General features: G+C 55.3%; 1 protein-coding gene across 11 annotated transcripts in view; it reads right to left on the bottom strand.

The window, feature by feature from the left end:
* The window catches only part of EPB41L1 (erythrocyte membrane protein band 4.1 like 1), a 151,832-nt gene that overhangs the window by 32,369 nt on the left and 103,321 nt on the right, over positions 1-16,142 (bottom strand). For all 11 annotated transcript variants that reach the window (XM_073309827.2, XM_073309832.2, XM_073309833.2 and 8 more), the window contains 9 exons: positions 12,908-13,012; positions 12,743-12,785; positions 11,129-11,204; positions 10,279-10,497; positions 9,929-10,016; positions 7,537-7,689; positions 6,810-6,907; positions 3,674-3,849; positions 1,136-1,290 (listed from right to left, as the gene is read on the bottom strand). In XM_073309827.2, the coding sequence (XP_073165928.2) occupies positions 1,136-1,290; positions 3,674-3,849; positions 6,810-6,907; positions 7,537-7,689; positions 9,929-10,016; positions 10,279-10,497; positions 11,129-11,204; positions 12,743-12,785; positions 12,908-13,012 (1,113 nt within the window). The remainder of the gene's footprint in view (positions 1-1,135; positions 1,291-3,673; positions 3,850-6,809; positions 6,908-7,536; positions 7,690-9,928; positions 10,017-10,278; positions 10,498-11,128; positions 11,205-12,742; positions 12,786-12,907; positions 13,013-16,142) is intronic.

The raw sequence follows: 16,142 nt of genomic DNA, 5'->3' as shown, positions 1-16,142 counted from the left end.
AGTGTCTGCGTGTGCAGTGCGAGTGTCTGCGTGTGCCTTCGTGTGCAGTGCAAGTGTCTGCATGTGCCTGCGTGTGCAATGCAAGTGTCTGTGCGTGCAGTGCGAGTGCCTGCGTGAGCGGCGCATGCTTCTGTGTGCCTGGGTGTGCAGTGCGAGTGCCTGCGTGTGCAGTGCGAGTGCCTGCATGTTCCTGCGTAGGCAGTGTGAGTGTCGCGGTGAGCGTGCTTGTGTGTGCAGTGTGAGTGTCTGCGTGTGCCTTCGTGTGCAGTGCAAGTGTCTGCATGTGCCTTCGTGTGCAGTGCAAGTGTCTGTGTGTGCAGTGCGAGTGCCTGCGTGAGCGGCGCATGCATCTGTGTGCCTGGGTGTGCAGTGCGAGTGTCTGCATGTGCCTGGGTGTGCAGTGCGAGTGTCTGTGTGGGGAGCGGAGGAGGACTGGGAGAGCGGACAGTGCTTGGTCCATCCCTTGGTCAGGGCTACATGCTGCGGCTGCCTTTCCCGGACCCAGACAGTCCTCTGACCAACTCCGAAATGCTCTGCCTCTCCCCAAAGGCAGCTGCAAGGTGCACTGCACTCTCCAGGTATATCGGAATAGGAGCTACTCCCTGGCCCAGCTTGAGCAGTGCAACCCTGAGGCCAGCAGAACTGCTACGGAGATACCTAGCGATGGGCCTCCTTCCCTGCTGTCACCAAGGAGTCAAGCAGTGCCAGCCCTGGCAGATGCCCTGCGAGACCTCCTGGGAGTCCCGCTGGGAAAGCCCTCCCTGGCCAGCTGTATGGGAGACATCTCATGGGTGAGCCCAAGGTGGATTAACAAAGGCATGAGGCAAGGAAAGGAGGAGAGTCCCCCTTCCTGACATAAGACGGGCAAGCCCGTACCTTGGAGTCCAGGGGATTGGGAGCAGGTATCTCAGGCCAGTGCCAGAGCCTCACAGGGAGGTCTTGGCATCTCCCAGCAGGGAAGGACACCGCTGTGTGACAGACACAGATTGTGGGAGGCAGCCCCTCCCCTCTAGCATCCTGGGCTCCTTCTCTCTCCAGGTGCAGGCTGGGGGTTGCCCTAGCCAATCCATAGAGCGGGCACCCCTCCAAACCAGCCTCCGACACCCTCCTGGTCTCTGCCCAGTGGGTCCTGTACCTTCAGCTCCTTGATTTTCGTCGGGGTCGTCACTTCCTCAAATTCATCCTCCGCCTCGGAGCGTTGCCACCCGCTGTACTCACTGTCCTCGTCCCGCCTCTCGGACCCTGCCCCTCCGTCGTGGTTCTCGCTGACGGAGGCCGGGCGCGAGAACTCTACAGGGTGCAGAGGGGAACACACCGATCACAGGGGTTACAGGTGGAAGAGGACGAGATGGGCCCAGCTGGCCCCACCCCTCCCCCAGCCACAGCCAACGCAGGCCTGGTCCTTACAGATATGCTCGTAGGATTACGGCCAGCCTCGCCTTAAACGTCCCAGGCAACGAGGCTTCCAGCCTTCCCTTGGGAGACAATTCCACAGCCCTCCATGGCCAGGGTACTGCCCTGATGTCCAGGCTACGTTTTCCCTCCCATTCCTCTCCCTCCTTGAGGTATAGACTCTTCACTGACGCCCATTCTCACACCGCTCCGCAGGCCTTGCCGAGCCCGTAATGGGGCTAGCTTAACTCATCAAGTGAGGTCTGCAAGCGAGGTGAGCGCGCTCAGCTGAAAAAAGCACCTTCCCCCCAGTCGAGGCAAGGCTGTAGGGCCCCCTTTTGCAAGCGGCCACGCCTCACTGACTTCAGCTGGGTCTCACGGAAAGTCTGCAGAATTTAGGCACCTGAATCAGTTAGGCGTAGCAACGCTGAGCAGAGCGATGCCTAAATACCATTAAAAATCTGAGCCCGAGCTGAGTCAGGCAAACTGGACGTGGGTCTGCTACACCTGCACCTCACGTCACCACTTACCCCCCTCTGAAATGAGTATAAAGTGGGTGCTCCCAAATCAGCGTGGGAGGGTTTTACATCCGCTCTGCGCAGGAGTAATTGACCAAGGTGCAGAGCAGAGGTGAATCCGGCCCATTCCCCAAGCATGCAATACCCCAAGCCAGCTGAACACTGGGAGGGGTGCTCAGGAATCAGACTAGTCTGAGGAGGAAAAGGCCTTTTTCAGACCTTGAGTCCACCCTCCAGCTGTGAGCTTTAGCTAAGGAATTCCCGGTGCTCTCTGCTGAACAGACACTAAACAGCCTCTGGGACTTGCCTGGCTGGGCTAGGCCAGATCCTTGCCGTGAGCAGTGTCTGGATTAAATGGTTCCTGCTGAATAGAGGTGGGGGGAAAGGCTGATGTCCTGCCTTGGTCCCTCTCCCTTTACTGCCCTCTTGCTCCCCCGCCATTCTGCAAGCCCCTCGCCCTGCAGCATAAGGGCTGTCGGGGGCGTGGAGGAGTCTGCGAGCAGCTCGTGAGCACAAAGCTCATCAAGGCCCAGGCCTGCCTCTGGCAGGGGGCTTGTCAACTAGCCAGGGCCAGCAGCTGCCTCTAGAATCCCCCCAACCTAGGGGGTCTGCAGATTCCACCCCAGACAGCCCCTGAGAGAAGCTACAGCTGCTGTCATCCATGCAGCTTAGAGAGAGACAGGGGAGGGGAATCAGCAGTGACTGCTGGCCTGGGAAGTGTGCTGGGGATGGGGAGAGGGAGGGGTAAGAGGGATGCAGTATGTCAGCATCCTCTGCCCCAGTAAGAGCCAAACACTGCCTGTGAGCGACCAAGGGAGGGGACAGGGTAAGGAGGGAGGAGCTCAGAGGAAGGGTTGGGGGAGAGAAGGCGGCAGTGCTGGTGTTCAGCCTAACTCTGCCTAGGGTGACCAGATGTCCCGATTTTATAGGGACAGTCCCAATCTTTGGGTCTTTTTCTTATATAGGATCCTATTACCCCCCACCCCGTCCCGATTTTTCACATTTCCTGTCTGGTCACCCTAACTCTGCCTATCCATGGGACAGAAAGAACCCAGCACCAAGGGTCCCTCGAGGATCTGAATTTAAAACATTTCCAGTGCCTTGGCAGATCTGCGTGTGTAACACTGACAGATCCCGGTCATCGGGATCGAACCGGGGACCTCTGGAGCTTAGTGCAGGAGCCTCTACCGCACGAGCTAAATTAGCTAAGGCTGTAGAGCGGGGCTCAGAATCTCCCTCTAAGGCGCCACTAGAGGAGACAAAACACCACGCCCAGGTGGCGTGTGGGTTACACATGCACACCTAGCATTGGGGCAGCAAGCGAGGCTGCAGGTCTGGGGCGAGTAGTGATGGGGACATGGGCTGGAATAATAGGGGGGAGGGGCGTGGCTTGCTGTGGGTCAGGACTGGTGTGCACAGGCAGAGGGGGGAGGTGCACTGGCAGATCTGTGGGGAGGGGCTGCGGATCAGGTCTGGGGAGAACTGGCAGAGCTGGGGGAGGGGCCGTGGGTCAGGACTGGGAGAACTGGCAGCGCGGTGGGGGTGACATTTGCATGATTGTGCCTGGCCAGTACCAATCTCCCAGCTTCCTGAGGGCTAACCCCCTGACCCCCAAGAGTCGACGACAGCAGCAGCAGGGAGCTGTGAACTTGCAGTGCCAGAGCCCAGCCGCCCCTCGCCCACACGGCCCCGTAGTCTAAGCCTGTCCTCCCGGCTCCCACCAATGAACCAATCTCCCTCCCCCTCCCCAATTTGGGGCGTACCTCCATCGAGGCTGCGAGACATGGTGTACCGTTTGCTGGAGGAGCGCTCGAAGAAGGGCGCAGGCCGGTCGATCAGGGCACTGGCCTGGCGGGTCTGGGCCTGCGTCCGCCCACTGTAGCGGAACTTAGAGCCCATCACCAGGAAGCCCTTTGGGGGCGGCTCTGGGGACACCAGCCTGCAGGTGGAGGGGGGAGGAAAGCAGAGTGTCATTGGCAGGCCAGCTCCGTTCACACACGGGGCAGGGACTGATCAACATGGAGACTGGCGGTCAGTGGGGGGGCAAAACCAGGAAAAGACCAAGAGGCATCACCAAACATTGTCATTGCAGGGAGGTTGTTGTTCACTCTGAATCCTAATGGTGGCCATTTCATTGTTTCACTGCAGATCATTTCAGCAGCAACATCCAGCTACCTGGAGGCATGGATGGAAACTATGATTGTAGATGGAGCTCAAATAAAGAGCCACTCTTCCCCCAAGACCTGGGCTCTTAACCCTGCTTCCAGGAACAGTGTTGTCCTGTTAGCAGAACTCCCCAGCCCTCTGCCTCCTTGCTGGTCTCTTTGCCTCCATCTCACTGGCTGTTCCCGTCCACTGTACCTCTCCCAAATGGTGAAGGTGCAAATTGCCTCACCCTACATCTCAGTGACATCAGCATCAAATGTAGAAGGTGAGGGACTGGACGGCAGTGAGGTGAAGTGAGAGTCAAAAAGGCATGTGCCTAAATCAGATGATAATGTGGGGGGCAGGTGCGTATAAATGAGGGGTACTCTGTGTATGGGTGGGGGGAGCAGTGGGCAGGGGAGATACAGGGACTACAGCCAGGAGACATCTTTTCGGCGACACAAACATTTTGCGAATTGGTGTTGCTTTTGTTACGTCCTTCACGTCAAAACAAAAACAAAGGAAAAATTCTGAAAAAAAAAATCAAAACATTTCAATATTTTTCTTGCAAGCGACTTTTCGTTTAGAAATTTCCTTTCATATTATTTAGGAATTTTTTTTTAAATGTTAAAAAATGCTCAAAACTGAACCCAACATTCCACTGCAGGAGGAGCAGAATGGCTCCTTCACCCCAAACGGATTTTTTTTTCCCCATTCGCCAAGAATTTTGGAAAAATTCATTTTTGGTTTGACCCCAAACTAATCTTTCCCTCCCCAGCACTGCCAGTGAACCAAACTGTCTCTACTAGAAGCAATCGAGAGCACCGTGGAGACCATGTGCCATGTGTGGGCATTTTTATTTTTTTTTGCCCATCTAAATAAGCAAAGCTCTAAAGGGGCTGCGCTGGCCTCTTGAGGGCTGACACGGCGAATGTAGCAGGGCGAAGGGTGGCGCCGTGTGCCTTGATGTATTAAACGCTGGTTTGTCAGCCCTGAAAGCGTGTCAGATGGAGATAAAAGCAGAGACTTGTGCAGCATGAGACCTGGGAAATCCAGCATGGGCATCTCAAGACGCAGGCTCTCTTCCCCAGTCCACGTGCCATCCTGCAAGCGAACTCTTCCCTACACTCCCTGCACTGTCTGTGCAAGTATCAGGGGTCAAGAGTGGCCATGAATTCTGGGAGCTCAACTTGAGAGTCCTGGGGCCAGGTCTGACCAGGCCTTGGGGTTCCTGTGGGTGCGCTTTCTCTGTCAACACCTGATTTGCAGACACAATCAGGGACGGGCATGCCCAAGTGAAAGTGACAGGGGCCCATAATTTTTGTACTCACAACCTCAGTCAGAAATGCAGAGGAGAGCTGAAAATCTGGCCCCTCGAGTCTGGTTATTAGAGGCGTCAAGAGTCACTGACCCCAGCTTGATCTGCAGCTGCTCTGAAAATCAGGCTCCAAGGGTCTCAAACTGGGCCTTCAAAATTGGTGGCCTCTTGAAAATCAAGGCCTCAGTCTTCAGTGCAGCCAGCTGCAGGGACCCTGCAGTTACTAGTCTGGAGCTGGAAGGCTTGTGGGGGGGCAGAAGGCGAGGAATCCTGGCCCCTGTGAAGCCAATGGCAAAACTCCTGCAATGAGGCCAGGGCCTCAGATGCAATGGTTGTAAAAAACAGTCTAAAGGACACGTTGTCTCTGTTTAGAATTCGAGCTCTGGAAACCATGCGGAGCACCAGCCAGGCACAGACTGGCAGGTAAAAAAGCAGAAGACTCCAGAGTGAGCATAAGTATTGCCATGGCAGAGCAGAGCAAACAGCAAAGACCTGGCCTGAGTGCAGCTGTCCCAACCCGCACAGGATGCAATTTACTGCCATGCAGAAACTGAGCCCATCAGCAGATTCTTTTACATATTAGACCCAGGAAAACTCTCCATTAACGCAAGGAAAAGATGGCCTTGTGGGTGAGGCACCAGATTGCAATTCAGGACATCAGGGCTCTATTCCTGCCGCTGCTACAGACTCACCGTGTGACCTTGGTCAAGTCACTTAACCTCCAGGAGTGCCCTGGTTTCCCCATCTATGAACTAAAGATGCTGATGCTTCCCAACTGCACAGGGGTGCTGTGAGCTGCTGTGATGACAGAATATAGGTAGCTAGACAAGACCACCAAACATCAGACAATGCAGAAGGTCAGGTCCCCACAGAGCTGGAAGGGAGATACGCATCTCCAGGCGGCTTTTCTTTCTCTGAAACCCTTAGTGATGACAGCATTACGGTTACAGTGTGTTCCTCACGGCAGTCTGCTTGGATTCCCCTTGTACGAAGCAGGGCAATTGGGACCCCGCTCTGCAGGGCACAGGGATCTCTCTGCTTGGGTTCAGCTGGAATATGCCATGGTTTGGCTGGGCGAAGCCAAGCCAGAGTGCAGTTTCTGTAGTTGGGCAGCTCCCAGGGATATCAGGTAGGGAGGACCATGGAGCTCAGGCTGAAAGCAGGCCAGGGAGAGAGTGCTGGGAGGCCCAGAGACTACCCCTCCCCACGTGGGGCAGAGGGGAGAGAGGTATCAACAGGGCAAAGGCAGCTGAGGGGGAGCACTAAGGAGACAGACCACTGCCCTCCCTCCATGCGGATTCCCCGTGGGGCATTAATGAAGAACATCTCCCCCTGTGAAAAGCACAAGGAGGGCAGGAACGGACAGCACACCCCGCCTCCTCTCTGTGAGTCCTGCCCTGTCCTTGGCGGTTTCTTACAGGGACCTTCCTCCTCACCTGAAGAAGGTGTGGTGCTCAATGCAGACCTTCCAGAGCCTCTTGGCGGAGCGGTGGTTGGGCAGCTTGAAGCCAATGGTGCTCTCGAACTGCTCATACTGGAAGCACACGAGACAGACTCGTGTTACAGCCGGGATTCTTGCTCGGGAGCTGCCTCAGATTATGGCCCTGGGGGACGGCTCAGGCTGGCGACAGCCTCCTAGCCAAGGTCCCAGCAGGAGAATGACAGACCGGGTGTCTCTATAAACGCTACCCAGCATGCTCTGGGGCCCCGGCTGGGGTGGCTATTCTGTCAGGACTCGGCTGGTGGCAGGGCAGGGTCAGAGCTCACACGGCAGCAGGATGGCATTTGTGGATGATCACATTTTCCTCAGCACTAACCAGCTTTTGGGTGGGAGGGGAATTCTCTCACGTAAGGAAAAGAAATTTCAAATGTTCCATTTCCTTTGGGGGGGATAATCCCACTTTTGCTCCCTTTTTCAGACCCTTCCCCCCTTTTCACCCCACTGGATAACACACATGAGAGGCTGGGTTTGGTTTGTTCTTCGCTGAAATGAATTTGGGGGTCTCCTTGCTCTGGTGCAATGCAACAACAATGGACCTTTCCAGCACACGAGCACCCCTGGGAGAGAACAGACTTCCTGACACCCACCCAGGAGGTAAGGATGGACTCTGGCCTGTGTCCCCCCCAACTCCCGAGGGACGGATTCTCGCAAGAGACACCCACCTCACCGGGGCGGATTTTGATGTAGAAGTTGCTCCTCTTGTAGGAAATCTTGAGGATCTTGGGCCAGGCAAAGCGGTTTATCCTCAGCCTGTCCCTGTAGATCAGCAGGCCGTTGGCACAGACGCCTAGCATGATGTCAATGCCTTCCGAGTCCTGATGGAAGCCAGAAGGGAGGGTTAAGGACAAGGTAGGAGGATTAGTATTTGGCCAGCAAACAGCCCTCCAGCTACCACCTGGCAGTGTGGTCTAGCAAGGTGTCCAGAGCCAGCACCACGCCAGGGGCCATAGCCTGGCTGGTAATTTGTACCTGCAGCCAACTGTAAAATGCGGCCACTGCATTCCCTCCAGAGCATGCAGTGCCACTGGGCTGCTACCACACATCACGCGGTACCCAGGTCCCCTGCTGGAGATGCCAGTGGGGAGATGCTGGGGGGAGGGGAATGTTCCCACTCAGAATGGAGCAGGAGGTTTGGAGGAACACTGGCTGCTGTTCACAGCTGTGAGACACCTGTGCTCTTTTGTGGGGGTTTCCTGCCCTTAAAAGGCAATTCCATCTTCTCATGGCTTTGAGCTCTGGGGCAGCCTCTGGGGTGGAGAGACAGGACCACGCCCCCAGCAGCTCAGCCAGCACAATGGGGCCCTATCTACAACGTACTGACCGGGTGAGGTTTTCAGAAGCACCTAAATCACTAAGGAGCCCAAGGCCTTGTCTATGCGAGGTGTCCACTGTCACTCTCAGGGTGGAGGTGGGATCCTGGTTCAGATGGCATCAAGCTAGCCACAATAGGGGCAGGTCGTGGGGGCAGCCCCCTGGAGCTGCAGGTTCTCCACGGCCTTTCCCAGGGCAGAGTACGTATCTGTAGTCCTGTGGGAATGCCAAAGCTGCGCTCTGCATTCCTCCCCCTACAGGCTGAGGAAACCTAGGACCTGGCTCCTGGACCACACAGCAACTGGAGCCGGAGCCAGGCTTGTCCAGGTGTGTTTGTAGAGATGGCAGGGAAAGAAGCCTTTCTAAAACACACTGGAGATCTTAAATGGGGTCCCGCTTCCCTGCACTGTGAACCCCGGCAAGCAGAGCGGTCACTGCTGCAGCACCAGGTGCATTGTGGTCTTGTTGCTGGAGGACTGTTTATACCGGTTCAGGCACTTCGGCGTCCACACGTGCCTTGCACCAGTAGAACTGTGCCTGCTGGCGGGGGTGAATGTTGCCTGGGGAGCTGGTTTCACTTTGCCAGCAGGACGCACGGCTCAGTGCGCACAGAGGCAAGGCCGTACCCAAAGAGGTAACGCTGGCCAGCTTGTTCTGCAAGCTCTGGCACCAGAGGGCAGCACAGAGCTGTGCTGCTGGCTCAGAGGATCTGGGGGCAGGGGTGTAATTAGCCCCAGTTGTGATGTGGGCACTTGCCAACTGTGAACTGGACTGAGACCCACCCAGTCCATTTTATAGGCTGGTAATTGCTATCAGCCATTACCAGCCTGGGCTGGATACAAACACGTCACCCTGGAGGTGAAAATGACCATGCTGCCCCTTGCCCGCTGTGTTCTTGTGAGCAGGGCAGATGCTTCCCTGCCTCGTTCTTGGACAGACCTAGTGGCTCGACATGGGACTGGCCTGCCAGCTGCTGCCTGCAGCTCGCTCTGCAATAAACAGCTAAGGGCATCCCCAAGTGGGCCCCAAACTGGCCAGCTGGCTCTGCAAGCTCTAGCGCCAGAGGTCAGCACAGAGCTGTGTTGCTGGCTCAGAGGATGGGGGGCAGGGAGTGAGCTCAGGCCCTGGTGGATGGGTCACATTTCAGGACTGACAGCATTTCCTAGATGACAGGGCAGCGAGGCCCCACATGAGTGAACCTGGGACTCTAGTTCTGCTTGTCCCGGCTTGGATGAGACGAACGGCAAACTTCCCAGTGCTGTCACCTCCTGAGAATGGAAAACCACTGGGATCCTTGACACCGGGAGCAGAGGGGTATCATGTTGTCCAGAGACATCCACAAAGGTCAGAGGGGGAGAGACGGAGAAAGGAAACGAGGGATGTCCCCATTGCAATCGGGAGTGGGATTGCCTCACATCTAGGCATACCCCACGCTAGCGCTGATCTAGCTAGATCAAAGCCAGCTCCGGTAACAACAGCAGTGAAGCCCTGGCAGCCGCACGGGCTAGCTGCTCCGGTGTGTATGGAGATTCCTGGGCAGGCGGGGCTAGCTAGACCAGCACTAGCGTGGGTCTGTCTGCATGCCCTGCAATCACACCGCCTGACAGCAGCGTAGATATACCCAGAGTGTGCGTGTGAGACAGAGGGAGAAAGGGAGCGAGACAGAGGAGTGAGGAGCTCCGAGGAGAAGCACAGAGAGGGCCTCAGAGGGCTCCTGTGCCCTGACTCTGGGGGCTCAGGTACCTTGGCGTGGTGCAGGTCGACTCCGTACATGGAGAGCTTCTTGGCATTCTCCAGGAAGTGGATCTCCGCTTCGCCTGGTGTCATGCCCCTTGGAAGGAGATGGGGAGCAAACAGAGGCTGATTAGAACCATGCCACTGCTGCCAGCTGCATCCTGCGGGCATGGGGGGATCGGGGGTCTGGTCAGCAGGAATTGCTTGGGAGATGAGCACTGGGATGCTATTAGCAGGGAACCCAGGCCAGCACCAGGGCTCCCTCCCAGCTGCTGTACAAGCAGCGCCTGGCAGGGCGCAGCCGCTTGGATTCCTGCCCACTAGAAGGGAGGAATGGCGGGGCTGGAGGGGCGCCCAACCTGTAGGTCTTGTGCAGCTCCATGATGCGCTCCTCCAGCTCCCTGGTCTGGTTGGGCGCGAAGTGCAGCTCGCTGACGTAGTTGCCGACGTGCTCCTCAGCGTCGTAGTCTCCCAGCTCGGCCTGCACGGCATAGGAGCCCAGCAGGGCATGCGTGACGAAGGAGCAGGGCAGGCGGCCCGTGATGATGTCAGCCCGCAGCTGCAGACACAGGTAGTATCTGGGGGAGAAAAAGGGGGAGGCTGGTGAGATGGGGGCAAAGACAAAGGGAAACGCCCTGGTGAGCTCTCTGGGGGCCAGGCAGATTCTAAATAGCACAGGGGTCTGCCCATCGCAGGGAGATGGTCACTGGGGCGGGGTACATGTACATGGGGCAGACAGTCAACAACAGTTCAGGCCGTCACTGTGCCCCCATGACAAGGAGCAACCCCCTCGCACCACACTCAGAATGAGTGCCCCCCGTCTTGTGCCCCTGCACTCAAGACAGACTCCCTCGCCCTCTGCCAGGGATGGACCTTCCGCCCCAAGCCCAAGATGAACCCCATTGCCCATGGCCACAGACCTGGGTCAGACCCTCCCAGCCAGGCCCCCCCACAGCACACCCAGAGGAACACAGTCACACCCTTCACACGCACACCTCCTGCACTCCGCCAGACTACACACTGGGCCAGTCCCCTCCCTGACCCACCCAACACACACAGGTGGCCATATCCTACACACAGGTGGCCTTTCACGCACACACGTGGTCCCATCCACCGTGCAGCTGGCTCTCTGGACAGATGCTGTCTGCCAGGGAGGGGAGGAAGAGCCCTGGGACGTGGCAGTGTACCGAGTGCCCCATGGCCCCTCACCTTGTGATGTCCTCTGTGAGTTGGGCAGGGTCTGGTGGGTAGAATTTAACAGTGAAGGCAAAGTTCCAGGGGCCACCTAGGGAGAGGAAGAGAGAGAGAATAAGGGGGAGCATGTTCCCCATGTGCCTAGGACACGTCCTCCCTGAGGGCACCCGCCCCGCAGCCTGGACTCAGTGTAGGGAGCTCATGCCTGTGTCCCACCCCTTCTCAATGCCCAGGGCCCCTGGGACAGGCAGAAGGAAGAGGCGACTCCCCTGGGGTTACTACCTGAGTGCCCAGAGAGATTAACCCGCCGAGCATGGGTTGCTTTGGGGATCTACAGCCTTTGCTTCCCGCAGACCCCACCACCGTCGGCCCAGCCAAGATCTGCCCAGTCTCCAGCATGCAGGGACACCACCTCTTCCTGTCGCCACAGCAACAAGCCTCACATTTCCCAGCAAGGTTCCCTGAGGTCCACAGTTGGTGAGGCCCCCCTCTCCTGCTCCACAATGTCTCTGCAAGCCACTGCCCAGCCCAGCTAACCAGCCTGCCTTGCCACCCCTACTCTCAGCCAGCCCGGGATCTCCTGCTCCTCCTCCAGCTGACCAGCCCCCACCCTGCTCTGTCAGCCCGGGAACCCACTCCAGGCCAGCCCGGGCTCTCCTGATTGCTCAGCGGGGCAGAACCTCCCCACCCATTCTCCAAGGGAGCAGGGACGGTTACAAGGACGTCTGTTAGCAGCTGGGTGGATCCTAAGGCACTGCGTTGGATGCTGGGCAGGGTCACTGCTGTAGATAAGGACGGGGATCCCCACCCAGCTAGAGAGGCTCTGCAGCCCCCCATCCCACTGTGGGTAACTCTAATGACTCATGGGCATCGTATGGTAGCCAGGAATCCCGCCGCCAAGGAGCCCCAGGGCCTGCACACCTCAGCAGAAGGCAGCCACACACCCTCAGCAGAGGGAGCAGACAGCACCCCCTTCATTCACAGCACCCTCTCCCAAGCCCAGGGGCGTTGTCCCGACCCAGCCGCAAAAGACGCAGACACGAGGCCTGATTCCCCATCTCACAGCAGCTTCATGCTAGGACTTCAGGGGAGTGGCCCCTGACTGACAACGGTGTGAGTGAGGGGAGAACGCAGCCCACAGAGCCCCACAGAGATGCCCAGCTGTGTGTTCACTGCAGGGCTAAGGACCAGCAAAGCCATCCAGCCAGTTGCCCTAAGAAAGGTACTCCACAGGAATGGTGGCACGTGGTCCATCGGCCAATGGCGCACACAGCCAGGCATTCCCCAGCTGTCCCTGACCGGATGCCAGTGGCCTGGTTTTCAGAGGTGCTGAACAGCATCTGCAGCTGACATCCGCCTCCAGGGGACTCCAGGCACTTGGCAACTCTGCGAATCAGGCTCGTATTCCTGCCGCAGCCACCACATTTCCCCTTGCTTCTCTTGCTCTCCTTGGGCTGCACCAAGGGGCTGGAGTTCCCACCGGGGTAGGCAGAATGGGGAGGTAACATAACTGAGAGCAGTGGCAGCTGCTGAATTCCTTTGAAAGCCCGACCAGCCTGAAGAGGGCACTGCCCAGGCCTAACACATGGTGGGATGGCATCTCCCCAGCACACACACTGAGCGACTTACTGCGGATCTGCTTTTTGATTTCCTTGGAGGGGTCCAGCCAGTTCTGAAACAACAAGAAATAACACAAACAGGGGTCATGGCTGCGGCCTGGAGGGAGGGGTGGGATGGGACTGGGGAGGGGGGCATCGAACGGGCCCGGCAAAGAGCTGGGTGCCCCAGCCTTACCTTCTGGCTGTCGGAGTCGCAGAACGTCAGGCCGAAGTAATCCTTCTCCAGGAGGTTGAGGTGCTCACACACCATGTCGAAGAGCACCTGGCCCCGGGCATGTTTCTGCAGGAGACACAGCCGGACAGGGGAGTTGGAGCCAGGATCCCCCTCCCATTTTCCAAGGCCAGTCATGCTGCAGCTGTCCATCAGAACACAGGCAAAAGCAGGACCCGGGGGATGCAGGAAGTCTCTGCCCCTTGCTTCCCCCTCCCAGCGACCAAGCACAACCACAGCCCGTGCTTGTCTGGGCACGGCGCTCTGGGAGTGTCCCTGTGGGCACGATTGTCACCCCGAAGGGGACAGGGGGGGCTGGGGAGAAGGGGAGGCAATGGCTCTATCAAGGGAGTAGCTGTAGGCATGCTCCCCCTGGCCCAGAAGGACAATGTGCCTTCTAGGCTGTCCCCTGGGATATCCCGAGTCAGTATCCAACTCCCTGCACCCCCTCTCTCCTCTTCCTGGACTTTGGCTTTACTGGGGACTCTGAAACAATAACAAAGCACAAAACTCAGCCTGAGTTCCCTCCCTGCGCTGGGCTGCCCCTGGGGTTTCCCTCTAGGACATTCCTGTCTCAGCTCCCTAATCCCCTATCCCGAGAGAGCCAGCCCCACCTCCTATAGATTCATGGGGCAGATTCATTCGATGAACTGATCCCGCAACAACCAGTTTCAGCAGCTTGGTGCAGAGTTTTAACACCGGCAAATAGGGCAGGTGCACAGAAGAGCCGTAGCACCACATTACAGGGCAGTGTAACTGTTTACCCCTCTAATGTGGGATGCAGCCAGGATCTGGGTGATGGAGACCCACCCAGCTGCTGGCACACCTTCCACTTTAAAGCAACACAGGTGCAGAGTAGCTGCTATACTGGATCTGAGCAGTGGTCCAGCCAGCCCAGGAGCCTGTCTTTGCCGAATACAAGATACCTGAGCGGAATGTGCAGGAAACGGCACAGTGGACAATTCTGCAATAACCTGACTGCAGGGGTAGTTCCTAACTGACCAGGACAGTTAGTGGCTGGCTAATGCCCTGAAGAAGGATGGTTTATACTGCTTATATTCCTATATTTATCCTGTCTAATGTAATAGTGGGTGTTCTCATTATCCAGTTAAATGTTCCATCCTCTTCTGAATCATACCAAGCATTTGGCCTTTTGCTATCTTGTGGCAGTGAGTTCCATAGGTTAATTATGTGGATAGAAGAATAATTTCCATTGACCAGCTTTACATGAGTCACTCTCCAATTTCACTGAGTGTCACCTTGTCCCTGTAATATGAGACTGGATAATTGGGGCACCTGATTTCCCTTCTCTAGACCATCCATTTTTCTATATACCTTGATCATGATCCCCCTTTTTTACCTCAATTCTAAATTAAAGTCCCCATCTTTTCAATCTCTTTTGGTAAAGAAATCTTTTTATGCCTCTAATAGGTTTAGTCTTCCATCTCTGGACCCCTTCTGTTTCTTCCTATATCTTTTTTGATATAGGAGTACTGCAGAGCCGAATTTGTTCAGGCAAGGATATTGGATTTGTGTGTTTCATCCCTGCTTGTTTTTAATGGATATAAGTATTGTGTAGAATGCACAACTAAGGCAAAATATGCATACGGGAGGTGGGGGATGAAAAGGAGAGAGAAAGAAACCACAAATACGGCACAAGCCCCCTTTTAATAAAGCAATTTCTTTTTTCCCCAAAGGAATTTTCTCTGAGCAGAGGTTCCTCGCTAGCCAGAATTACCATTTGCACAACACAAAAGATTGCAACAATCTAGGACTTTAACTTGACTCCACTGTGAATGGAATCTCATAAGATCAGAGTTCACCACTGACAGCTTCTTCTATAAACAAAGCAGCAGAAACAAAGGGCAATAACATATCAGGAGATTACTGTTTCCTAAGGTACATGCAGAAGTAGTATTTCTGATAAGGAAACAACAAGATATGGCTTATATATCCGGTATGAGGCAGATATTTGTGGGCGCACACTTGTGTCTGTTGTTTGGTAAATATTAATCAGTCACCCGGGAAGGGTGAGGAAATCCATGTGCTGCATCAGGGCTCGGAAAAGCTCATCTCTCCTGCTTTAAGAGATCATTTCAGTTGCTATAATGACCCATTCTATTTATTGCTTTGTGACAATGTTTCTGCCGTAAATACAAATGCAGTTATTAAAAATGACAGTTAAAGCCTGGGGCTGCTGGAGGGTTGAGATCAATGGAACAAAGCTGACTCGGATTCCTTCACCCACTCAGTCCCAGGAACAGGCTTTAATATTCCCGTTCATCTAGGGAAAACTCAAGGCCTTGGTTCTGACATGAATTAATCTCCATGCAATAGAGACCTCTGAGACCCATGATCTAAACACAGACTGATGGCTTCTCTGTCTGCTGAGCTCCTAGACCACTGACATCAGGGTTCAAAAAAAAATCCAGTCACAGTCTTCCAGATGAGTGTGGGGCACTGAGGATACAATTGCGGCAGAATCTCAGTTTTTATATTGTTAAAAATAGATTTCCAGCCCTCATGGCTCTTAGACAACCTTCCAGACACAAACGAAGTGCAACTCAATTAAGTGCCATCTTTCTGAGCCTGCAGACAGGCAGCGTCAGTGCCTCTACTGCTGCTCAGAGCCTTGTGGAGCAGCAGATGAATGACATTAACAAGAGGGGTCAATTTCATGACTGCTGTCCCAAACAGGTGAGGAGCAAGGAGGGCAGCAAAAAAACCACTCAGTTTTATGTCACAATTTATGTTGCTTGGGACAGCTTCGAACAGCAGCAGATGCAGGCAGGAAAGCTATTCACAGGGGGGCGGAAGACCCAACAAACAGAGATTAGGGACGGGGTAGAGAAGTGGAATCACCCTATTGCAGTGCAACAATCAATATGCTTTCCACTGCATCACTCTGCTGCAGGCGAGCAGCTAACAGCACTTCTGCTGAACTATTTAAACTCAATGGACACTTAACAACTCTCCCTAGTAGTTCTGAAAACAGGAATCAGGCACTCTGCTGACAAGAACACACTTTATCTGGCCAGGAGGGCTAGTGACTAAGTGGAAACTGATGCCTGAAAATCTCACACTCTTAAAACGTTCACTTTTCTGTGAACATTTTCATATTGTTTGAAATTTTTCAGTTTTCCATCGAATCAAAGCAAAGCAAAAAATTGTGTTTTGATTTGATTTAAAATGAAAAAAA

Source organism: Lepidochelys kempii, chromosome 13 (assembly GCF_965140285.1).
Source record: "Lepidochelys kempii isolate rLepKem1 chromosome 13, rLepKem1.hap1, whole genome shotgun sequence".
Taxonomy (NCBI): domain Eukaryota; kingdom Metazoa; phylum Chordata; order Testudines; family Cheloniidae; genus Lepidochelys; species Lepidochelys kempii.
The sequence above is the reverse complement of the archived record's forward strand: the minus strand, read 5'-3'. Positions and strand labels throughout refer to the sequence as shown.